Here is a 26,164-nt window from a genome sequence, read left to right as displayed (position 1 = left end):
CTATAAATCTTCTGACGGATCTTCACTTATGGATACTCGATATTTATAATTCTTCTGAACGTCGTTGAAACAGTTGTTTCCTCTGCAAGATTTATAGCGTATTAGAGTTTCCGTAAAGCTCAAACAGCAGTGAACAAGTCGTGACATCTTTCCTGTCTTACTGGGATTTTTCCAACTGCAGCGTTCACTAGAATCGACTTCCTTGAGGCTGATAGAATTTGGGAAGCTGTAATACGATTAATCGATGTTTATTCGAGGTTAAATCAATGTAAGAATGCGATACTTTTACCACTTTGAGAATAGACAGCACCAGATGCAAGCCATACAAATGGTATCGCATACAGAAAGACCATCAAACATTTCGCCAGATGTCTCAATATTTTCACTTCGACGATTTTACATTTTCGTTGACATTTAAAGGCTAGTAAGATTTCCAATTTTTTGGGCCGTCGAACACTGCAAACTTCCGGCGACTGACATGTTGTCTCTCGATGGTTCGAACGATCGTGGTTTGTATTTTTACGATTGTGTATTTTTACGATATTCTCAAGAAATTTGTACACAAACGTCGAGAATAAACGATCATTTCGTCATCGTGCGATATAACAAATTTTTATGAATTTCAAGAAACTTTCAGGAAAAGATTGGAAGACTATTTCTAATACTTAGGAAGTCTTAAATGAAAATAGGAAATAATTATTTCCTTAACTATAGCAAGATTTCGCGAATAAATTTTTAGAAATTGTAACGTTAACAAAGATAAAAAGAAAAATGTGGGAGGAGCTTCAAGCTAACAGAGCTTTAAAGAATTCAAAATTTCTCTCCGTGAGACAATTTTCTTTTTCGTTACTCACGACGCGAAAACCGATCGCGTAATGGTTAGTTTATATAGTTTCCGTTTCAAATGTTTCGCATACACAGAGAATCTCGAGACGATAAGAAAAAAGAGAAAATTCAGCGTCTAATTTCTTTTCCATGTGAACCACGTTGCCCGATTGCGCTTCCTGTATTTTACGAAGGTGGGGAACACGTGGGCCAGACTAAAGAAATTGCTCTTCTCTACACAGATATCGCAGTATCTTGTCGACTTCCACAGGTTGAACACAGCTTAGTGGAAATTTTGGATCTCGTATTGAAACAACACTTATGACATTTGCTATCTAAAATTCGGTGTGATAATTTGTGGAACGATTTATTCCATTTGGAGAGTAGTTTGGTAAGTAAAACTACAAGGTCAAAATACTTCCAATTTGTTTTTAAACTTTGTACTTTTATTATCACCGAAAAAATTGGTTTGATTTCTATTACAGTTTCTATTACAAGCGAGTGAATTACGAAAAGAAATTATTTTCCGCGTTAGGAGAATACAAAAAGGTAAAAATAAATTTTAGCTATGTGCAATTTAAATTTGAAGTAAAATTAGAATCGATGAACGTGTGGTACTAATTCTGAAAGGGATATATAATTTTATCTTTGTCTAATGGGGAACAATATCTATTATCTCATTAAATTATCGAGTATAAGCGACCAGGTTCAAGGAACCACGAGAAAAGAAATATCGAATCAATAGAACTTTGACTTAATCACTTTTCAACTGCAAACTCGTACGCTTCCCATGCATACCAGCTTCCAACGCTCGACCACATAAATACGTGGTCGAATGTTCTCTTATCCAATCGAGCTAATGGGAGTTTAACCAGAAATATCCTTTTGCAAAGAAATATCGATTCGTCTTACTCGATACATTTTTACTGATTTGGTTAAAGTCGATTGGTTCCGAAGGATCCGTGATCACGAATGTAAAACTATTCTTTTGAATCCTCTGTTACCTCCTCTAGTATTTAAAATGGAATTATCGGTTGAAAGTAACAGAATTAGAGATTTTTGTGTGAAATGAATTCAAAGAGCTAAGAAACATATTCTATTGAAGTCTTCTTTAAAATACCAATAACGAAAGAAGCGAGTATGAGCGAGGATAGGAGAAGAAAAACAAAGATGAATAAACATAAATAAAATTTTAGCCGAGAAGAACAGCAATTTTTTTCAATAATCGTAATTATCCATGTATGTTTATCAATTTATGGAAGAAAAGTCAAAGATGCGATAATATGGAAGGTATGCAAAAATAAGTAAAATATCCGAAGCATTGCTCACGGATATCTCGTTATTTTCGTTCTCCTAAAAATACAGATAAAGATAAAAATATGAAAAAGCTGAAATACGAACGAATAAAAAGTTTCCTACGAGATAAAGATGTGAAAAATATGAAATATGGGTGAACATGAGATTTTTTTAAAAAGTAAACATTCGCTGTCGAATTGTAACCAAATGGAAGAAGGAACGAATAAGATGATGTGGAAGAATCGAATTCGTCGATCGAGAATGCACCTACAATTGTCTTCTTTTCGTTGTTTACATCGATCACGCTTTCTCTTCCACTGATTTACGACTTTTCCAATTTTTACGCCGATCTAACTAATTTTGCTCACGTTCGAGCGATCTTCGACGACATGGCACTCGATTTCGTGGCAGCTTTCTCCGATCGAGTTACGAAAAGAAAAAATTGGCTACACCCAAGATTCGATAATGATGCAATTCACCGGCAATGTCTAATTCCGATCACGTCGAATTTCTTTTTTCTTTTTCTCGCGTTGTCAGGTGTTCCTCCGGACGATCGTTTCACCTTCGCGATTCGATGGTTTCTTTAATCGACAAGATCAGAAATCGCGTGCAATTTCCTCCTTCTTCGTCATGTTCGCGACACTAGGAAACATTAAAATTAATTGATAAAAATATTCAGCTGAAGATAAAGGTAATTAAAATTTCAAAAGTCTTGTAAATGCTTCTTTGATTTGAATGATTTAGAAAAAACGATTGGATAGAGATCAAGATAAAAATGGAAAGTTAAGGAAATTCTTCTGAAATGTGTTTCGTTTCCTTTTTTTCAAGGTTCACGTTTCTTAATTTGACCATGCATTAGAAGTTTCGGTGTCCAAAATATGAGAAGACACTGACATTACATAAAACAAATATTCTCACTCTCCCTTTTTGCTAGAATTCTAGAAAGTTTAGAAAATTTATGAACATGCATTTCGCGTTATTTGTGATTATTATTTCTCGATTCAACGATACTTCGTTCAAGATATCGAGTATATTCAAAGTGTTAAGTATTTGCTATTATATTTAAGTGTTCGGTACATTGGAAATATTAGAAAACGTTAGAATCACTAGAGGCAAAGTAAGAACAAAAATAAAGTACTTGAAAATATTCTTGGAACTATGCTGTGCAGTTAAGAACGACATGCTTTTAAACTGGCAAAAACAGTCATGGATATTCATTTCTGATGTTTACGACATAATCATGCTAATTGAAAGTCCAAGTCCGGGCCCAGGTCTTGAGTGAAATCAAGGATTCTCAGTCCCACTATAATTTAGCAAGTCTTTATAATTGAAAGCTTGTTAAACGCCGTATTAGTTAGTCAAGGACTCTGTCGAATATAATAATTTTACATAATCTAACGAGATTTAATGTTTCGAGGACAGAAACAGAGCTTAAATTTCGTGTAGGATCGAAGGGGCCACAATGAGTTCTGCACTTTATGCGCAAATATACTTGTCGAAAGAGCGTGATGAATGTCAATATCGATTGTTAATGTGTTGTTCCCGAGATAAACCGTTTCCTCCGCGTGAAAATTGCGTGCACAAGTGAAAACAGATAACGTTCCATGGAATTCGGACTTAGTCAAGTTTTAACGCGATTTACGATAACATAGTCAAGGTTCGAGATTTCTGTTTGAGGCGAATGAAAATGAATTTGTTGTATTGTAGCACGCGATGACGTTACTACCACCGACTGTAGAACAACAGAAACGAATAAACGAGGCGGTTCCAACGGATCCGGAAGTGAAGAAACGCGATGTGGCTGCCATACGCGAGTGGCTGTCGAAACAACCTCATCTACCTAATCATATGGGTCTGATTTTATTTGTATACTTTAAATGAAGCAAGGAAAGATGTCATTTTCCTTCGTCCGTGATTATAAATCTCTCTAAAGATCACAAATTATTTAGATTTAAAGACTGAAGATTTAAAGATCTAAATTTTAATTTGAAAATTGCTTGATCACAGACGATGCGAGGCTTGAAAGATTCCTATTTGGTTGCAAAAATAGCATAGAGCGATGCAAGATGATTTTGGAGAGATATTTCAGCGTGCGTACGGCGATTCCAGAATTTTTCGCGGTTCGAGATCCGTTTGCGCGAGAAATTCAAGAATGCTGCGAAGCAATGTAACTAATTCAATTATTTGATTTGGAATTTAATTTTTTCTAACTTCCCCCAAGATTAACTCAATATTTTACCAATTTACCATTAGCAATTATTTCGTCTTACCATCATTAACCGACGAAGGACACCGCGTAACTATCTTGCGATTAAAAGACACTAGTACAGAGAGGTTTTCTATCCAAGCTATCTCCAGGAGGATTCTTATGGTTCTGGATACTCGTTTAATGGAAGAACGTTGTCTATCAAACATTATGGTTATCGATCTCGAGGTATTATCTCATCAAATTAACATTATACAGTATTCTATTTTATAAATAAAAAATCATTTCATGAAAATTGTATTATACGATATTTCATTGTTTAGTTTTCTTTTTATCTTTTGATTTATTTAAGTCTTTAAATTTTCGATTAGGGATTCAGCATGATTCATTTTACGAAGTGCAGTCCAACGCAGAGCATCGTCCGGAAGTCGATGTTGGCAGTGCAAGATAGCATGCCATTAAGACTGCATAGAGTCCACTTCCTTCACGCGCCTGCTTTCATTGAAAGTATTCTAAATATATTTTACCCTCTATTAAAGGATCGACTTGTACAGAAAGTAAATGATCGCTAAAAATTGCTTTGATTTTCATAGATCACGATATTATTTTATATTATAATACGAATGCATTCTTCGTTTTTAAGTTTTGCATTCATACCGGTGGTGGTGAGGAATTGTACCCTTACATGGACAAGGATATACTTCCAAACGAGTGGGGTGGGAAAGCAGGCACTCTGGATGAATTAAATGGTTCGTGAAAGATCTTCACTTTTTACAAATTTCTTGGAAATTTGTTATGATTAGATCGCAGGTGTTCACGGAAATTTAGACAAGTAAAAATGTACAAAATGCAGACAATACGTAGAGGTATTTAAAGTAGGTATTTGAAATAAAATATTCGTTGGGATATTTATAGAATAAACAAATCTCTATACAAATTTTAAATTTTTAGTAATCTCAATTTTATAATTTAGTAATTTTTCTAAAAGTGGTTCCTTCTCTCTTTTTTCAGACGCGTGGAAAAAGAAAATTGAGAAAAACAGAGATTGGTTTTTGCGAGAAGAAAAGCTTAGCCGAACAAACGAAAAAGCCAGAGTTCCAGAATCTAAATCAAGACTTCTGGCAGAACTGGATGGATTACAGGGTTCTTTCAGACAATTAAATATTGATTAAGATCTCTCGAATCAAAAATTAACTTTCTCTATGATTATTTTCTCGTTTGTACCTTATTTTCAATCTAATATTGTATTGTATTTAAGGTTGTTTTTTATAACAAAGACTATGTTTTACGTCTAAACGAACAGTTTGGAACTTGTTCGATTTTTAAACTAGACTTGGTGAGAACGCTTCGAAAGTTCTAACTCAGATAGCGCCACAGGACCCTTCCAAACTTTGGAACATGTTCCAGTTGGTATATGTTTGTTTCAGTAGAAATTGATATTGCTTATCTTATAGAAATAACGTTTGAAATAATGTTTGAGATGATTAATCGAATAATTTTATCATTAATGCATCAAAAATATACTGTTCTGCTATTTTGTAACGTTTACTCAATATTAACAATAAACTATTTTTTTACATAAATATTTTATATGGAATTTCTTTCAGAGGTATATTGTACTATCTAAAAAATGCACTGAACTTTGGAATTCAACAAATATATTTAAACAGAATTACAAAAAAGATAAAAATTCTATAGTAGAAATCAAATTATGTGGAATTCTTTTTGGAATTGCCAATTACTGCCGTAGCACGTATTATTATGAATAGCAATAACATTGTTGCAAAGATATTGGATGATAGCCCAATGCAGAACACAGATTGCTAAGTGAAACGCAACTGTTTGATGCACATCAGGCTACTCAATATCGTTTGCAATAAAATTGTAGAAAAGCTAAGGTACTACTGACACAAGTTTCAAATTTTCTGTTTCCATATATGCCAAAAATTATTCTACACAATCGATTGTCAGTAAATAATTAATTAATATTCCAATACCTATTATCTAACAATGGCATCTAATAATTTAATTATAGGGACAAATGATCAATTAATATACCAATAACTCCAATTATCTTAACAAATTCTAAATTAAATTGCAAGATGAATGCTCCAGTGATCTGACACGACGGCAGTCAGATATTAATGCGTTGCAGCGTGCACCAAGTCGTTGTGCTCATCAGTCTATACACGGTTTAAATTGTTACTTAACAATTGCACGAACAGCTCCAGACACTTAAGTCCGCCTCGTTCGGCGTCTCTGCCTTCTTTCGTGTCCGTTTAACGGACTTGATGAGCTAATGGTGGTCCAAGCCGAGGCACGGGACAACATCAATGCAGAAATCCCTTTCGGTTGCAATCTTACGGATTGTTTGCTCGTAGCTGAGACACGATCGCGTCAGGTCTCGCGAACACACCATCTACGGCGCGAAAGAAAAACAGTCTTTATTAATTATCATGTGAAGGTGCAGCTTCGTTTGCCAGGAACGCATAAAACAGTTTGCTTTCCCGAGATCGACAGTAGGAAATAGTCGGAAACGCGGATAACAGGTGAGTAATTTAGAATATAGATAGGATAGGAAATCTATAAGGCGCAGAGAAATTAAAAACAAAAAAATGTCTTTTTGAAAAATACAAAAAGATATCATATAATATATATGTATATATTTTAGCTTTCAAAACTCTCTAAGAACTATTATTGAAAATTTTCAAAGAACTTTACGCTGAAAATCTACCTTTGATTTTTTTTAGATCCAACTAGACAGTCGTCACATTTGTGAATTTATATATTTGCTTAACCATAGAATTGCTGATTTATATTTCTTTAAATATCCTAGAATAGAACAAAAAGATATAAAACGCGTTACCTCTGAGTCATTGGTCGTTGAGATATCCGACGTCAGTATGTCGATTCGATTACTGTGGGAAGGTGCATCGCGATTGGATCAGAATAAAGTATTCTGCAATTAATAAAACTCGTTGAAATACGTTTTCCAGCGTTTGTTAACTTGTATATCGCGCAACCTGGGATTCATTTGTGCATTATGGGAAAACGATCGGCGTCCCTATCTTCCGAAGTAACGTCTTGCATTGCATAAGCATTATTTCAATTACACCAGCATATGTGATCTTAACGAGGTGGAACGGACAATTAATTAATCGATTAAATGGTGCTGTTTGAATGGATTGCGTAACGAAATGTTTCACGACGTGCAAGCTCTACCTATAGCATCTTATTATCTTTTTAATCTGGATCTGTTTATTCTTAAAATTAAAAGAAATTATTTGAACAAGACGAAATTATTGATTAATTTCAATTTCATAGTATAGTAGAAAAATGTTCAAGTATTTCAAAGTAGTTGGAACATCGTAATCATTAAAATGTAGCATGTTCAATTCTTATATTGAAATTTTAAATATCTATAGTAACTTTGATATTACAATATTCTACATTTATGTACATTCAATCATAGTCATCTTCATTCATTATTGAGTATATTATGTATTCATACTTCTCCTAAACTCTTCTTAGATTCCAATTTCATCTCAGTACTTCCATAAATGAGTTTACAAACTCAAACTAGAATACTACTCCAATCTTTTATACAACTTCCTTGTGGGACTTCTTGCCAAGTCGAGCCGCGTAACAACTAGGTCTCCCGCTCCTTTCTTTCCATTTTTCAGTTCAAGCAATCCCAGCCACATTCCGTATATTAATATCCTCTACCTCCATCTCTGAGGCTCTAAAAAATTTCAATCTATAGCTATCTACACCTCTACTTCTTTCTCCCTGAAAACTCATTTCAAGAAAGCAAAACATTCGTCACATTCCAAGATATCAACGATCGACAGAATTCTAAAATTGCAAATTAGCCCAAGGGCGATCGATTAGGCGAACTATAATTAATTCGGCTAATTCAATGACGGTGACCATGGCGGCCAGATATACAACGTCCCTGTCCTGCCGCACCGTACAGGGTGGATTGATTTTTCGCTCTCTGACGTCACGAGCGAGGCTGGCATGCGCGTGGACGAGGTGTCGCCGTCTCGACGCGCTTTATTTCCCCGTCTCGACTTCTGTTTTGCGTAATCCACCGACTATATCCCTTTTGCGATATCCCTTTATCGAAGTCCTGCGATTTCGATGATCAAAGACAAACGCTCCTCCATCTCTCTAATCCGCATAAAAACTACTGACTCGTCGATATAAAAGCTCTAGATTCTATGATATGATTTTCCTAAGAAATGGGAAAAATAATTCTGGCTGTTCTTTGTACTTGGTACAATTAGGCTGGTAAAAAGAAAGATGAAAGAAATATTGGGCGATGCGGTTAATTTGTAACAGAAAAATAATCGTGCAGAACGTCATGTTGTGAAACTAAATTATTTGAGAATAATTTCTTTGAAGAAAGGCTGGATCACTTAGAAGGCAAGAATACTTGCAATTTAAAAAGAGGAATAAAATGATCAGAAAATTTTGAGTATTCTAAGTATTCTAAAAGCAATGTTGGATTTCAAATTGGATAAAATGGATCAAAGCAAATTCCAAATATTAAATTCTAAATCACCATCAAATTCAAACTTTCTTAATAGCTAGAATAATTAAGCTCTGACCATAATCAACGGTAAACATGAAAAATCTCTCGCGATAAAACAGGCATTGCGAAATGGAGGAAGAGGCGAAGAAGTGGTAGACTGGGGTTGTCGTCGCTCGGGAACGAGGCAGGGCATGTCGGGGTCAGAGACGAGTTCATTCAGTCTCACGCGGTTGGCTGACTGCTGATCGTTTTCTCTTGTTCCAACTCTTGCCGAAGCTTACATTCTCCTCCTTTCCTGTCTCGGTGATTCTCCCTTCCTGCGGCGTTGGTGATTCCCTCTTCCTCTTGCTGATTCGCGGCGTTCGAAGCTTGGAGGCACAACGAGTTCGCTGTCGACAATCGAGCTGCTTGTGTACCTCTGAACGAGTACACGTGCATTGTCGGGACGACGGGACGCATATCTAGGCGGTTTAACATGGTCTAGTTTCGCGACCGCGCTTTCGACCCATAGAAGAAACTGTCATTGAACAGCTGTGTATAGTTTTTCCATTTGGTTTCATTTATTTTGAGTAATTTAAGTTCATTCATTTTCTTGATTTTTCAAGTAACCTTTTGATCCGACGTGTTTGAAGACGAGAGGTGCTCAATGCGGTAGTAATCACTGTGTACGAATTCACAATATCTTTTGTTTTAATATTTCACATTTTACATTCTGCATATACCAAAAATAAAATCAGTAATATAGGAATATATTCGTTTGTTAGGAAAAAAAGAACAGTTGGAGTACCTACAGGCATTCATAGGTGTATTATTAACATCTAGCGAGTGATTATCTTTAACCTTCTATAAGCATTGACTTCTATCACGTACAGGTACCAATGATAGTCAAAGGGTTGCGAAACATAACCAAATAATCCCTAATCCTGCTTTTCCACTTATGCTTCTCCTAAAAAATTGAAAGATGTCCGACAAAGTTCCAAGATATCAAATATAAAAAAGAATCGTTGTTGTCACAAACTGTTACTATCGGATGAATTGGCAATATCGAGAGAAGCGTAACGAACCTTTGAGCCGCGAGGGCCAATCTAAGTCCATGAGGGCTGTCCACCACACTTGACTGCTCCGTTCCCTCCCCACTTCTTCGATTCGCCAGGACGTCAGCTGGAACTTGCGTGGTGCGTCCTGGGTGTGCAGCGTGCCGCTGCAGCTTCTAGTCCATTGTCACGATCCGAGAGACGGTAGGAACAAGAAGAAAAGAGAGAAATCTGTTGTAAAAGTCATCGACTATCAGACTGCGTCTCGATAACTCGTGTCATCGAGTCTGGACCTACGTAACCTCACTTTTGTCATTTCGTTCAGCTAGTTGTTTCATTTCGTCTCGCAGAATCTCGCTGTACGTTTGTGAAACGCGAGTTTATGGATTCGTCTTCTATCAACGAAGACACTATCCGATCTGAGTATCACAGTGCGTGCGAGTAGACGTGATTTCGTGCATTTATGAGACTCGTTTCGTCTACGTAGCTGTCAATATACGTATACGTTGCGGACGTAGATGGTTCAGCCTGTTAACTTTCCTCGCGTTTCAATATTTTCGCGTGTTTTCGCGTTTCAACGTGTTTAAGGGAACCAGCGTTAATCTTCGTATTAATTGAATTGGTGATCGTTGACAAAACATCGTTCTCGATTTCTTCATGTTGAATTGGTAGTGAGTGTACTTCCGAAGACCTAAAGATAAAAAAGAACACTGCCAGATTTGAGAATCGTTTGTCAAATAAATCAACCATCTTCTAACTTGGTAAGTGATACAATTTTAAATTTGTATATCGCGATGACGTTTAATTGTTCAATCTTCGTTGGTTTAATGAACGCACCATTGATCGTTAATAGTTAACTATCTATTTGATCGTTTATGAAAATTTTGAAAGGATTACTTACGCAGACAGAGCTTCGTTTTCTAACGAAAACCGGTGTCAAGTGAAAACATCGTGTCAACTATTCATATCGGTCGAACGTATTCTCTATGCTTCTCTTTCTAACCTCTGTTCTAACTTATGTAAGAGACCACACTGCGTGCAGCCGTGCAGCCGTGCAGCCCGTGTCCCTGGCGTAATACTGCTCCAAGTGATCACATATGAATTTTTCCTCGTTATATTATATGCTCTCTATATGATTATCTAATTTCATCTTTTAATATATAAAAATTGCAAGAATGACGATACTCTGAAAGTAAATTGTAACACAGGCCCCACACTGTTCGTCAACAGCTGATGGGAATACTTATAGTTAGTGACTTCCGGTTAACACGTTCCATGCCGAAAGAAATGTGAATTTTTAACAATACTTTCAATTAGAATAAAATGATTGATGTAGAAAAATAGTATCTGTGTTACTATTACCACTTTAATCTCTTTTGATTAATTGTTTTTAAATTCAACAATTAATTTTCTTCCATGATTCTTTTTTTTTAATCTTATGTGAGCATAAGATTTCTATTATTCCTTGACATTTCGTGATTGATTATATTCTATTAATAGGCAAATAAATATGTTTGGATGTAAGATTTATTTACATATACTTATTTCAGTTTACATTTGATACGTATACTATGCACGCATGAATGTATGCATACAATTCAATTTCCTGTTGGTATAAAACCAACAAATAAGAATTAAATAATATCTATTACGTTGTATATCTTTGAAACATTAAGAATGTTTAGCAAAAAATTAGAACAATCGTATTTTCTAAATAGTATTTAATATAGACATTCAATACTACTAGACTACAGATACTTATGCAAATTCACGTTTTTACGTTTTTAGGAAGGTTTACTTTCGTTACCCTGGAAAACCGATGACACAAAAGCTCTGAATTATCAACCAACTATCATCCAATTTATGAAATATAAAAAACAAACGGCGTCAGAAATGAATTTCTGGATATTCGTAGTGAACATAATCGCACGAGCGTCGAAAGCGATTAGCCGCTGAAAGAGGTCGGCAATAGGAGCAGCGTTTACTTAATTAATGTGGCCGTTGCGTGGCTCGTTGACCCCGCCGCAATTCTCGCACTCTTAGATCGTCCTTCGACGAAATTGATTTACCGGCCGAGCAGGGACGAATGCTGTTCTCCGTCGGTTCAAATGCGCCACCATTTTTGTCTTTCTTTTTTATTTTTTTAACATTCCTTTTTTATGCACTGTTCTACCTTTTTCTCGGTCGTTTTGCTGACCTCTCCCGATAATTTTGTTCTTCTGCAATGCGTCAACGGATCTTCCACACGCAATACGTGTCCATGTCACCTTGGCGTTTACGTTTAGGCATTTCATCGACCGGGTCTCGATAAAATCGCTCGAATAAGACGAAAATTAGCATAGTTATTGTAATCGTGGGTTAAAGTCAATACGATACTCACGAAAGAAAAATTTGTAGAGTCTAGTTTGAAGAAATAGACGTTTCTGTAGATGAATACTGAATGGAAATTGAACTTCTTAAGAGGAAGTTGAAGATAGACTATAAATAAATTTGTAGGCTACAAATCATTCAGACGGATATAAAGATATACATCAATTTTTTAACGAACTTATTTAAATACCAATTAGATAGATCTAAATATGCTAAGCTTTCATTACTTAAACGAATTAATAGATTTACTTAAGTTTAATTAATCAAATAAAATTTATATTTTTAAAAGAAAAATGAGAGTAAAGAAGACAAAGAGATATCAATTCCCTAGAATTGTAATTCATAATAAATCAAGTTTTAGGTTCGTTTTTTATCGAGGAAGAATGAAAGACGTGCTGAAAGATTTGTCACGAATTTTTCTTTCGTTTTATGAGACAATGACGGCTACATAACCCTATCTTCAATTTACTCGAATTTACTCTACCTGTCTAGAAAGGGAATTGTCAGTTTCTCTAAGTATCGAAGGTATTCGAGAGTTTAAATGCTTTTCGGACGAAATCATTTTCTGATACCTTCCGAGCCTCGACCTAGTTGCAAAGTTTCATTCAAAGCCGTCGCGTAATACCCGAAGTGCTCTTCGTCGTGAATGAACAGTCGAAATTAACGTTCACCCTGCTGAGATGAAACGAGAACGAGTAGAATAGTACCGTTCGCGAACTAATGACACTCGTAAACAAATTTTAATCAGTAATATAGAAGACTGAAAGTAATAGGAAGTTAGTACTTCGGGGAATCGTAAAACGCACGTCTCGATGCAAAACTAAGTTACACAAAAATTCAAGTAATTCTCGACGAGAATATTATCGTGTAATTTATTATGAGGAAATCTACGTTCGATCAATTGGAAGCTTGACAAAATTCATATTATTTCCTTTGAAAAGTTCAACAAATATACGTTAAAAACGATGATTTTTTAAATATGCTATGTACTTTCATTTACAATGGTGATCTTACGAGACGACAGATTTCACTGATGTCAGAAATGCTATAACGATCCGATCAATATTTGCATATTTTGTATATCCTTGCACGTTCATATTTCGCGTAGATGCGTGGATATTTGCAGTCTATTAATAATTAGAATGTCTGGATAAGTCGACGTGAAAATCAATGCACCTATTTCTAGGTCGCGTTAACGATCGCGCGATAAGTTCAAGTGCAGCGGCATCGAGTATCCTCTTCGCCCTACGAATCGTTGATCGTTTCCGGTCGCTCGGTAATTCACCGCAAACAGTGGAAATCTTCGTGTGCCACGTCAAGCATCGCAAATCGATAAGACCTTGTAAAAAGTCGACGACAATTCACGAGCTGCAACAGAGGAAACGACGTTTAATTGTCGATGTATAAGCAATCATGCGATTCGCGAACGTTCCGCGATTATCGATCGTCCGACCCTTCCAAACTTCATCTCCTTTTCTTTTTTCTTCTTTCCTCTCCCGCGGTGAAAGAAATTTCTTGGGAAGTTCCTTGACTGCAAAGGCTTGGCTAGCGTGCGATGGCCGAGCAAAATTGCTTCTTGTTGGAGAAATAGTCCGCCAAACTGCTCTCTCGAAACGTTCAAACCCCTCGGTATTCACATTTAATCCTTTACACAATATGATTTGTATTTCATTATCTTAACTTAATTAATAGGACAAGATTGAGTTTTTCGAGAAATAATTAAGAAATTAGAAACTTAGAAGAAGTAGAGTTGATTGATTTGGTTTCTGAGAATCTCGTCGTATGTACGTTGTTCACTTCAACGATTAGAATAGGTAGAGATACGAGCAAAAGAAAATTAATTTAAAGGTTCAGCATTTGTCTAAAAAAAATCGTTTTAGCTCTGTATCGAAACGAGATCATACCGATATTAATATCCTAATTAAAGCTTAAAAATAGATTTTAAATGAATTTGCAAATTAAGTAGCGAATTTTCCTACGTCTGTGTGAACGTGAGAGATATTTTGTCTTCTCAGCAATCGATTCCTCGGCGACGTTTGATGGGTAAAATGAGATTCTTATTGTCGGAGTAAATTCATTCACAGAGTCGGATCACGAAAGGAAGAGGCGCTCGGCACGGGCCAATGTATCGAGCGGGCCACAGTTTCGACTTTCACGTTGTGACTCATTCTGATTGTTCTGCATACACGTATAGACGCTGTCACCTAGCACCGATTATCGACGTGTCCGCTTGAAATACGATTTTATAGTCTAGTCAGGGATGGGATAAAGTTGTTTCTCGCGTCATGCGATTGTCTCACCTGTCATGCGATAGTAATTGTTTCACTGGTAAACGCAGTTTCTCTACTTTTTTGATGCACTTTTTATGTCTGATTTCAATCTAATTTTCTATTCGATCGGATATATGTATAAAAAGCGTTTATTTCGAAAGAATGATTGATAGCACGAAAGAAGAAAATCCTTGATTCAACATTGATATCAGAAAGAACACCTTCTCAAACGTAACGAAGGAAACCAACACTCGATTGACTCAACGATCTCGTGAATTAACAAATCTAACGATTTCGACGTTCAAATTGATATCCACATACCCGAAATAAACGTCACGCATTGCTTAGAAAATATCTGACTTTGGTGCTCCGATATAAATACATACTCTGGTAAGTTTTGGTGAAAATCGGTGCAAACCAGATAAAACGAAACTTCGAAGCTGACACGATCAACGACGGTGTCATCCTGTTGTTGAAGCTCGTATGAACGTGAGAATTCCTAGTTAGTGTCCATGGCTTGGTTCAGGGTTAAGGTGATAGGCGGGGTTGAGGTTGAAGTTACGAACGTTCGATACTAAATATAGAGAAGCCGCTTACGGGGTCAAATCAATAGGCATTCTGCGTATACATGTATATTTACGGTGCCTGGACGTCTGAACGTTGCACGTAAGCTTAAAATACCTACGCCTACGTGACCGATCGACATCGTGTCTGCGCCGTTGTCTGCATCGTTATCAGCGTCTTTTTAACTTTCGATCAAGAAACATATCGTGTATCGAACTGTTCAAAATGTTGAGCTTCGTCGTTCGAGTATTACAGATCCTTAGCTTGTGTTTTGTCGAAGGAACATCTTTTTCTTAGAAGCTATGGTACAATTTTTAACTGACTAAAAGAAGAATCTGATCACAGAGAACCCGCGTCGAATGAAAGATCAAACGCACTGAAAGCGCGCGGTGCATTACAAGTAGAATTCAGTCTGACACGCGACGTAACCGGTACCAAGTTTATTCTCACGTGAAACCTCGCACCTTTCCCCTCATGCCTGCACTATTCTTTTCCTTGCAATTTCCAAGCAACGATTAGATCATTTCTAGAATTCTTCCAAGGACATCGCGTGCGTGGATCCATTGACCAGTCGTATGGTTACGATTTTCCTTTACGATTTCAGTTTCAGCATCGTTAAGGGGAACAGACCGCCAGGATCAACGCGGCGTCATCTTTCACGGTGAAGATCGAATGTGGACATTGTGCCATTCGACTGACGAAACGGTAGCAACGGAGGAAATCGCGATTTCGGACGACCTGGCACGTGAGAGGAGGGCATATTGGATGAACAGGGGAGATTGTCGGTGATGGACAATGAGCAGCCGCATCAGGAACTGGTCAAGTGCGTGGTCGTCGGCGATACGGCAGTTGGAAAGACCAGGCTGATCTGTGCGAGAGCCTGCAACAAACACGTGTCGCTGTCGCAACTCTTGACGACTCACGTGCCCACCGTCTGGGCCATCGACCAGTATAGAATCTACAAGGACGTGAGTTCATGGAGTAGCGTTCGATGTTCTTCGCTGAGTCGTAGTGTCTAACTTTAGTAGAGATTAGATGCGATATCGTTCGTTGGTTGTAATTTTTATCTTCCATGTAGATTGGGTTTGGTAGAATTTGTGAATCGTGGCCTCCAATTTGTTAGTAGTAATCATTGTTTTAATTTTGAAAAGACAACGCAAAACGCTTCGCACGCGATGTAGCGTTTAACGAGCAGTAAATGTCGAAGTTGAAAATTCTTAAGTTGGGAGGAAATGTTTACATCGGTGCTTACCCTCAGGTCACTCAAGAGGCGTTCAAATACCTGTACTGTATTTTCACTTTCATCGTGATCTCTGCGTAGATTTCTGGTTTGGCCAGTTTCGTCTGATCGCTTTTGAGGAACGTTATTGCGTCTTTGGTCTTTGCTCAATGGACTGTTTGACGAATTTATCTCAAAGTCTCATATTTTGTTTCCCGCACACTGTAGATCAGTCGTTAAATGTAAAAATGTAACTAAGATAAAAGACTTCAACTTGCGTCCATTTTCTAGGTCCTAGAACGTTCCTGGGAAGTAGTCGATAACGTGAATGTTTCCCTGCGACTTTGGGACACGTTTGGCGACCACGAGAAGGATCGACGTTTCGCGTACGGCAGGTAAGATAATCGTCAAATAAATCTTCTCATAAATTTCCACTGTGTTTAGCGTACCATTTAACGCACAAACAGAATATTCTTGTATCTTCTTCGATCGTAGTAAAGTTGCCACTTACAATTTTAGCTTTATCTTACGATAGCTCTAAAAACTAATATAAATTATTTTAACACTTATCCCGTTTGCCGTCATATTTAGTATAGAATTTACCTCTTAATCCTCTAAGAAAATAATTTCATATATTTTGATATCAATTTTTTATACGTGGTCTATCATTTACACGCTGTAATTATTCTTCTCTCCTTTTTATTATTTCTACGCGAACCACTTAGAAGCCAGTACTGATCAACCATAAATCTCCTGAAACTTCATAATTTTAATACAAGAATACACGATTAGTATATTTAACTTTTCAAAGATCAAACAATTAATCTCTACGTATGTTTAAAATTAGATCGGACGTTGTGCTACTATGTTTCTCTATAACAAATCCCGTATCTCTACGGAACTGCAAGGCGATGTGGTATCCGGAAATACGACGATTCTGCCCACAGACTCCGGTACTGTTAGTGGGCTGCAAGAACGATCTACGTTACATGTACCGAGATGAGACGTATCTGAGCTATTTCCGCGACCGCAGTCCGTTCGTGAGGTACGATATTGTTCCTTCAACTACATATAGTCAGTCTCCTCTTTTCCACATTTAGAAGCAACACACCCTTTCCTGAATCGACTTCTTCACCCTATATTGGAGCTCGTTTAAATGCAACGACAGCCTCTTCGACGAAGTATGTCAAAGTATTGATTCCGCGAATGCCTCGTAGACTCTTTACCGATCGGTCGACTCCTTTGCGCCTCTTATCAAATAGAAACTATCCTTTCTCCGCCATCTCGAGGATATTATCAACGCAGACCACCGCAGCCAACGAGTTCTGTTCAATTCTTAGCATAGTAAAATGCAACGATCGACGTTCTTGAGTAAGAGGGGTCCTTAAGGGATCCTGCATGGTTTATCGATAGCCAGATTACCGACGGGTACGAAAAGGCACATTTTGAGATTTTGAGTAACCATCTTTTGGTATGCTAATATTATACTACTGACCAAAAGTTTAGGATCACTATAGCTTCCATAAAGTTGAGAAATTTAAAAGAAAACTTGTAATATCTTATTGTAGGAAATTTCTACGATGTTCTTGTCAAAAGTAATTGAAAAAAATTACTATTGATATCTATAGTATTAATTTTAAATTAATCACATTATTAAAAGCTTGAGAAAATGACTAAAAAATTTTAGCCACTAAAAAATTTTAAGCGTGACGGATCGTAGAGTCAATAGATTCCTGATAGAAGGCTTCTGAGAGGCTCCAGTCACTTTGGAACAATATTCTGGGAAATATGCTTTCAGTGTATTTTTTATTTTATTAAAAATGCCTTTTTATACGTAAACACGAAGGAAAACTGTAAGTTGGGAAACACTGGTTTATATGGTTAAGCTAATATAGGATTGACATCTTTCTGTGACCTAAGTAGAGTAGTAGCTATATATGAATATGTATACCAGTTTTAACAGAATTGTAAATTCGCAGGTGGAGAAGTTACTCACGTTAGGATATTTAATCGATGAAATACCGCATTTATACTGAATTTTTGCACCTATATTGCTTGACGGTATAGCGGAGAATATTTTATTTCGATGTGCCACGCGATATAGAACAGAATTCCGAGCCTTGACATATTGGAGACTCCCAAGGGATTTTCAAAGTTCATCGTGACTTTCAGTATCTTTTTTACGATCGTTTTGCAGAATCCTATTATATAAAGATAACTTTACGAGTAACATCCTTTTAGCTTCAGATTGTATTAATTTGTATAATATTGTATAAAAATTAAGCTATTTGAATATTATTATTAGTACTTGTATATCATTATAAATTTATAAATCTATTATAAATTTACAATGTATTAATTTAATATTTTGATAAATTGATTTTCAGAGCCACGAGGAAGAGCGATCTGGTAATGCCTGATCAAGCTCGAGCTGTTGCACGTGAGCTTGGTGTTTGCTATTATGAGACTAGCGTCTTTACATATTACGGTGTTAACGAAGTCTTCGAGAATTCGATACGCGCTGCCTTAATCGCGCGTCGCCAACAACGATTTTGGATGACGAACTTGAAGAGGGTGCAAAGGCCTCTTCTTCAGGTAAGCTTTCCTAGAAAATTTACATGTTTATTTAAAAAACCAGTTTGGAAAAAGATTAATTTAACAGAGGATAATGTAATTTATTTAAATTAATAGAGCATATTATATTTCAGGCACCGTTTTGTCCACCAAAACCTGTACCACCGGAAGTGTGTCTGGCGACAAGCACTTACGAAGAAAACATGAAAACGTTGTGGACAAAACCAGTTCACACTGACGTGACTTTGATAGCCGGAAACTGCACGTTTTCCGCTCACAGGTGTCTTTTAGCCGCAGCATCGCCCGCGTTCCATCGACTTTTCTCTATGGAACTCGTTCAGGAACAAACACCTCGAAGCTCTAGCGAATCTAGCATGGTATTCTCTGTTTCTTATTATTCTCTTATTTTTTAAATTATTGTTTATATTTTACTTGCAAACATTTCTAAAAAAATTGTATTAAGGTGAGTACATTCGGCGAAGCAACGGTCGGTGACTTCAACGATGACACCGAATGCCTCATTCGTATCGATCAATCAAAACCTGCAAAGTGAGTTCATTGAACAAATCTGTTCAAATTATAATATACATTATTGTCTGGAAATTTTTAATTGTCTATTATTCATTCTAATATTTAAAAACAGATTGTTAGCTTTATATTTGTATTTTAATAATAACTTTTAAAAGCATAGCAAGTATTATTCCATATATTATTCACTCAAAAAAGGATTATTAATACCTATCATATAATATCGCATAGTGATACTCGATAGTTGATAACTTATCTTGAATAATTTCCTAAATTTTATAAATTTCCAAGCCTCTTATATGGTATTGCAATGACGTTATACACAATTAACCAAATTGCGAAAATCATATTGTAGAGTTTGGGAACAACTGAAGCGACGTTCAAGCTTCCAAGTACTGCCCACGGTGGACAACCAAAAGAAACCACCTGGAGCTACTAGAGAACTTAATCATCCTGCCTTCCAGAACATCCGTGTATGCTTGGTAAGTCTCTATAAATATGAAAACCAAAGTAAATAAATTAATAAGAATTTGTTTATTCGAGTTACATAATAATAAGATCCTAATTAGTTTCCTTTTTTTGTTCAATTAAATTATAGACTGAAAATACAAATGGAATGCAGCAACCAACGACCGTGGTGACGCTGTCTAAACTAATTACACCCCAGGCGATGCAGCAGTGCTTGCAATTCATTTACATGGGCAGCTTGGATAAACGGTATCACGATCTACAAGTACGTTGCGTCGGTACAATTACCTGTGCGGGCAGGTACACCCGTGGGCCATCTAACATTCTTTTTTTAGTTGATATAATAGCTTTTATACATCCATTTTCCTTTCGATGCCATTATTGCATTAAAAAAATAACTTAATATATATAGTAATTGATAAATAAATCTTATGCGTGTATTTCTTATGATACAAATGTACTAAAGGTAAACCTATCTGAACAGCTTTCGAAGCAACTGGTTAATATTTTTTAGGAAATTAGGTCGATACTAGGAATTCCAGAAAATTATGTAAATAGAGTAATTATGTAATATTTGTATACCCAGTAGTAGGTTATATTATTTTGGATCGGAGTTAAACCGTAGAGTAAATGTATTTTTTTTGTCGAAGGAATACTTTATGCAAATAGTAAGTTTAAAGTTTAAACACGAGTTCGGTATGCGGGAACTAACGCGGCTCTATTCTTTCAGACAGCTCCTATCGGGCTTCTACTGGTTAGTACAATGTGAAATACGTTTGCTGACACAAGCATACATATCCACACGAACACATATTACACGCACGCACAACGTAGAGATATTTAGCTAAATGGAAAATATCGATTCACCGATTCCTAAAGTCAATTTGTTAGGTCACTGTCACATTTATCATCATTTTAGCATGTTTCTTTTCTAAAAAAAAGCCTTGATAAAGACATTAAGTAAGGAAAATATAATTTCTATACAGTAGTATCCAATGACTCATAAAGTATTATGCATAATTTATGCAAAGGATTTGAAAATACATATTTTTAAATACGAGGATCATTAAACAATTGAGGTTTCATCGGTCACAGGTGCATGAAAAACATTATCAACTTTTTTTCAGCTGACAATGTAAAAATGGATTCTAAAACTCTCATTTCATGCTTATTTTTCTATTACATAGGAATATCGATTCATTCCTCTTTGTTTCACATATAGGAGATTAGACAAGCGGCGGAATTCTTGGAGCTTCCGCAATTATTGATGGTGCTTGGGACTTTACAAACAAGAGATCAGTTTAATAATGATCTTAATAATAGGTATAAGCAAGTGGTGAGGCAACGTTTGGAAGACATTTGTCTAGAACAAGGTACTGTATTAATGAAATATAATAAGCAAAACATCTGCAGTCTAATAATATTAAAAATTAATTTAAAATAATTTTTTCTCATTTTCGATGACAAAATATGATTTCTTTTAGGACTCTTCGCTGATGTGATATTTGAACTAGACGATGGAAGTGTTCCAGCCCACAAAGCGATACTCACTGCCCGATGTGATGTAATGAAGGCCATGTTCTCCGGAGATTTCCGCGAAAGTAGCGCAAAAGTGGTACATATCAGTCTCCTGAAGCTTTTTCAAAAATATTTTATCACAATAAAATTACAATAACATTCGATGAACAGATAGTGTTTCCCGGTGTACGCGAGTACACGTTCCACAAACTACTCTGCTATCTCTATACGGATGAAGTGCCAGCAATTTCCTCTGCCAGGTGCTTGAACCTCTTAGAATTGGCAAATCGTCTTTGTTTGCAACGACTGGTGAACTTGGTCGAGAGCAGAGTGATCGAAGATCTCGGGAGATTGTCTCAGAACGAGGGAAACGAGGCCGTGGAGAACTGTCTGAGACTGCTGGAACCGTGCAAGGTCAGCTGTTTCTTCAATGACCTGTACATGATCGATGAATCTAACATCTTCTGATAGCTTACTCGTCAACTTGCATGTCGCAGTTGCATAATGCCGATCAACTAGCTGACTGGTGTATGAACCACTTGTGCGTCAATTACAACAAGTTGTGCAAAATGTCTCCGCGAAGCGTACGCCTTCTGCATCCGGAGAACCAGGAATATTTGAACGAGCATCGATGGCCTCCAGTATGGTCCGTATTTTACATATAGAATCTAAAATTAGCGTTTAATTATTTAACTCTTTGAAGCGCAGAATTTTAAGACTAAAAAGAACTTTAGTTGCACAGCAATTTTATTTCAATTACAATCGTTCTGGATGAGTTATGAACACATATTGATCAAATTAATATATATCTTTTCCTGTGCATCTATTAAAGTTTAGTCATACATAGTCGTATCTGTGACAAAACGAAATTGCTAATCTAATAAAAATAAAAATTAATTAATCATTTACTCAACAGGTATTTAAAAGACTACGATTACTACCAAAAATGTTTGGCGGAACGTGACCGCGAAAATAAGCCGACGTTGAAGAGAAATCGCAATCAGTCCGGTTGCTTATGCTTCTCTGGTACGAGCAAAACCAGGAGAGAAAGTTCGAACGGTGGTGGAGGTACAGCATCGTCGGCGAACAACGATCCGCAAGCTGAACGACCCCTATTCGACTCTATAGAGTCAGGTGAACAGGTTGTATGACAAGAGCCTAGCGGCTTACGCCGCTCAGTCCGATTCATTCTGGTCCTACCCGTGCTCATGGTCTTCATATGCACCATTTTTACTATTTTGATACTGCTACAGATTTATACTTAAGGAACGTTAAACACGATTTATGCACACTCGAAGATGCCTATGAAAAAATCCGGATATAAGTCATCCAGTCCTTTACCAGCCGTACGTAATGAGAATGAATTTCTTGGTTCTTCTTCCTGTTTTTCTTTGTCTTGGAAAAAAGTGTCCAGTCTGAGAAAAAAACGATATATGAATTGGTGCGATCGTATCTTTTGTACAACTTCAACGGAAATGAATCCAACATTCGTATTGTCATTTAAGAAGTGTATTTAAAACAAATTCTATGCTGTCGATTCTTTTAGAATTTCACACGGGCGTCCGTCGTTTATAAGCAAATAAAACAAGATGGTGCCTTTTGTTGACGACTCGTCGTTGCTGCCACAGCGACCCTAAAATAGGGTGATGTCGATCACCTGGGACATGTTTTAACGTCTTTTTGATCGTATCCGTAAATATGAATTACAGTGAAAAAGATAAATCACGATATAAGTTGAAGAATGTCTTGCATCCAATTGTCCGTCAATGAGCACGGCACGTTTTTCTATGGAGAACGTGAATGTTTCAGATTGCTCATCTACTTTAATCACGTAACAAGTGATTTTTATACAAGAGTTACTTCGGTGGTTCTTAACACCCTTGAGATTTTTTCATATTTCTCTAGTTAATATTGTTCATGATTTCTGTATATTCCTAAACCAAAATTTCTACATTAATTTCATGGTAAATTTCAGGACGCATAGAAAACCGAATTGCATTTTCTACCGAATCGTTGTGCGTCTAAATACTGGGAAATCTTGAACAGTATTTACTTCGATAATTATTGTAATTTCCAGCTTCCCTCCGCCTCAAATTACAATTTAATTCTACAAAAAAAGAAGGGCAAGAGGAAAAGGGCTGGAAAATTTTTTAAATCGAGCCACTGAAGGAAAAAAAATGAAATTTTCAAGAGACGATTAAGATTCGTCGTAATTTTATCGATGCGTGTTAGACTGAAGAAAACGAGCAATAGCTTTAGTCCATAGTAGAGCGTGACTATACTAAGGGATATACATAGTTCTATAAGGAATAAGTAACTATTAATAATAAATCGATGCGGATTTTTACATTGTTTGTACAGCATCCGACGACGCTTCATCTCTTGAGTTTCCGTTCGACGAGATTACGGTTTCTTCGAGTGCGAGAAGTCCTCTCGTATTTGTACTATTTTGTAACGATTTACGGCTAAATGAAATAGCTATTCTCGTCAATCGTCGATTACTATTAAGTAATGGGGGGTGCATGCAGTTCAATCGACATAAAGTTGGATCGTCCAATAAAAAAACTGCGACATATCGATCACGGTAATGGGTTACTGCTAGAATTATAAATTACGATCACATTGGTAAGAATAATTTAATAGGATAAATAACGAGAGAAAATGGGGATGAATTGATAATTAATTCGTAACGATTATAATTACGTATATCGTAACATTCGTAAGGTATAGAGCGATGGTCCGTTCGAATGTATCTCTGTGTAAGAGTGAGTCCTCGCGTATATTATATATTTTCTTAGCGACTTGTACTTTGTAAGGCACAAATTGATTCTCGTACGCCGAAGAAACGTAATTATGTATCGTCAAAGTGGGTCATCAATCACGTATATAAATCCTCGTTTAGATATGAAGCAACTTGTATTATTAGCGATCGATATCACAAATAATTTAATACTTGTTAGATCATCCTTTGCCGTGATCATCGTTCAATCGATTGTTTCATACATCATCGTGCAATGAAAGTATGTTCGAATGAGTGAGCGAATGGGAAGGAACAAAAGGGGAGAAACAAAATATAGACGGAGAATTGTAATTTTACATTATGTATGTATATCATATACGGTACTATCTTGTTAACTGACTGTTTATTAAAAAATTAGAATTTCGCTCCTAGAAGAAACTTCCAAGGAATGGTGGGGATAGCAATGATCAGTTAATAAGGTAGAATTCCAGCCAATTAACAAGACAGTACTGTATCTAAATAAACATTTATGTAACCACGCGTGACAATGAGGGTTCTTTGACTGGTTATTCGAATTAAACAATTTCAATCTAGATATTTGAAAGAAGTTGAGGAAGAAGTAAAATTAAACATATATACAGTCACAAGATGTATTACTGCCTGATCTGAGAGAAATTAACGGAAACAATGTACACGCAAAGAGAATATATCTGTTCCGGCGAGGCGAGGGTGAGAATAGCGTCCCATTTGTACGCTATGTCAATTTTAATGTCAATGTTATCCTTCGTCGCTCCTAAGTGTATATTTTGTACTGAAATCAGTAATCGTAGGAATAAGGAATACAGTTACATGTAGAGCGATAGGGGATCAGGAAATTATAATTTTCAAATGCATTTTAGCTAGAATTCACCTTAAATTTCTATTAAATGTTTTTCCATGCGTACAAGGCATTTGCGGGCATTTAAAACTCTAAATGTGACAATTGTAAATGTACAGTTTAACGTAAACTTAATTTACGTTGATAAACAAGGATTATTTTCTATTATCATTTCCTTCAAAGTAAAAATTTCTCAATTTCTCAAAGTATTTACATATTCGTTTCGTTTTTCTTATTTTTAATTTTCAACTTACTACGCTCGCAAAGCCTTCGATCCTACGCCGAGGAAGATTATTGTGATTGCGACCTCTGTTTTGAATCTTACAGTAGTGTCTGGTTAACTGGCTATAGATATCTCCACCAATTCTTAGAAATGACACCGTGGAGTGTCTCTATATAGTACATAGTTAAAATAAATGTATCAGGCCAATTAACAAAGCATTACTGTAATCGATTCGTCGGAATCGTCAGTATTTGGTCGGATTAATAATTTAAGCCTAGATATCGATTAAGAAATCATAAAGTAATTTTGAACATTTCATATTATAACGTTCTGTATTAATGAACGTCAAACGTATAAATTTTTTCAAAACATACAAGTCAAATCTTATGACTAATTATTAATATCTCTATATTAAAATTAATTCGCCCCAGCACGATTTACGTTTCACATTTGTAACTATTTCGCATATTTAACTTTTCTATTGCTTTGATTATATCTTACGATTAATGAGTTATTTTCAATCTTCATATTCATAAACATATTTTCAAATTTAAACACTTTCAATATTTGAACATGTCAGGATTTAACAAATATATGATGGACGGCAAGTGGATAATGCTATCGAACTTTGACAAACATAAAGTTTTGTAATTACCTTTAAATATTACGTTAAATGATATTTTGAGGATCACAGAGAAACTAAAGAAGTAAAGCGATTGTTCGAAGGTCTCAGTTGACAATCTATATTGATTTTCGGATATCTTGATGAGCGTTAATCGAAATAATGACATCTATGGCAGATTTCATTTTACTCGTCTAAGATAAAAGCATAGCTGTATATACATATATATCCATACTGCTTCGAGAAATATGATTTTTATCTTAAGCTAAATTTTAATATTCTATTTTCAAAAA

At 36.1% G+C, this 26,164-nt stretch overlaps 2 protein-coding genes and 2 long non-coding RNA genes across 12 annotated transcripts; 2 read left to right on the top strand and 2 right to left on the bottom strand.

Moving 5' to 3' along the window:
- Nucleotides 1–157: 157 nt before the first annotated feature.
- On the bottom strand, nt 158–10,070 carry LOC117210086. Of its 2 annotated transcripts, XR_004488041.1 has the most exons (5): nt 9,929–10,070; nt 7,194–9,810; nt 6,539–6,746; nt 290–674; nt 158–226 (listed from the first exon to the last, which is right to left on the bottom strand). It is a non-coding gene; the product is annotated as an uncharacterized LOC117210086 (long non-coding RNA). The 2 variants fall into 2 exon arrangements; XR_004488040.1 differs by lacking the exon at nt 290–674.
- Nucleotides 810–5,579, top strand: LOC117210059 (alpha-tocopherol transfer protein-like). Of its 3 annotated transcripts, XM_033452678.1 has the most exons (8): nt 810–1,216; nt 1,311–1,374; nt 3,829–3,973; nt 4,129–4,288; nt 4,375–4,555; nt 4,699–4,884; nt 4,971–5,076; nt 5,339–5,499. In XM_033452678.1, the coding sequence occupies exons 3-8, from the start codon at nt 3,835–3,837 to the stop codon at nt 5,497–5,499; spliced, it is 933 nt and encodes a 310-aa protein (XP_033308569.1). In that variant the 5' UTR covers nt 810–1,216; nt 1,311–1,374; nt 3,829–3,834. The 3 variants fall into 3 exon arrangements, with proteins under 3 accessions (XP_033308569.1, XP_033308561.1, XP_033308578.1); XM_033452670.1 differs by lacking the exon at nt 810–1,216 and having other exon boundaries at nt 1,240–1,374; XM_033452687.1 differs by lacking the exons at nt 810–1,216; nt 1,311–1,374 and having other exon boundaries at nt 3,835–3,973; nt 5,339–5,579.
- LOC117210027 (rho-related BTB domain-containing protein 1) lies at nt 6,744–25,625 on the top strand. Of its 6 annotated transcripts, none has more exons than XM_033452628.1 (15): nt 6,744–6,876; nt 15,707–16,070; nt 16,613–16,716; nt 17,169–17,366; nt 18,709–18,916; nt 19,030–19,272; nt 19,359–19,444; nt 19,779–19,905; nt 20,022–20,156; nt 20,622–20,645; nt 21,114–21,264; nt 21,376–21,506; nt 21,581–21,823; nt 21,907–22,055; nt 22,326–22,560. In XM_033452628.1, exons 2-15 carry the CDS (start codon nt 15,891–15,893, stop codon nt 22,558–22,560), a joined length of 2,214 nt encoding a protein of 737 aa, XP_033308519.1. In that variant the 5' UTR covers nt 6,744–6,876; nt 15,707–15,890. The 6 variants fall into 6 exon arrangements, 5 of the variants coding, with proteins under 5 accessions (XP_033308519.1, XP_033308528.1, XP_033308510.1 ...); XM_033452637.1 differs by lacking the exon at nt 6,744–6,876 and adding an exon at nt 9,970–10,102; XM_033452619.1 differs by lacking the exon at nt 6,744–6,876 and adding an exon at nt 9,990–10,659.
- On the bottom strand, nt 12,085–12,933 carry LOC117210093. Its single transcript, XR_004488042.1, has 2 exons — nt 12,753–12,933; nt 12,085–12,214 (listed from the first exon to the last, which is right to left on the bottom strand). It is a non-coding gene; the product is annotated as an uncharacterized LOC117210093 (long non-coding RNA).
- Nucleotides 25,626–26,164: the final 539 nt, after the last annotated feature.

The sequence above is a fragment of the Bombus bifarius genome, unplaced genomic scaffold (genome assembly GCF_011952205.1).
Source record: "Bombus bifarius isolate JDL3187 unplaced genomic scaffold, Bbif_JDL3187 scf7180000007968, whole genome shotgun sequence".
NCBI classification, from domain to species: domain Eukaryota; kingdom Metazoa; phylum Arthropoda; class Insecta; order Hymenoptera; family Apidae; genus Bombus; species Bombus bifarius.
This window is presented reverse-complemented; position numbering and strand designations above follow the sequence as displayed.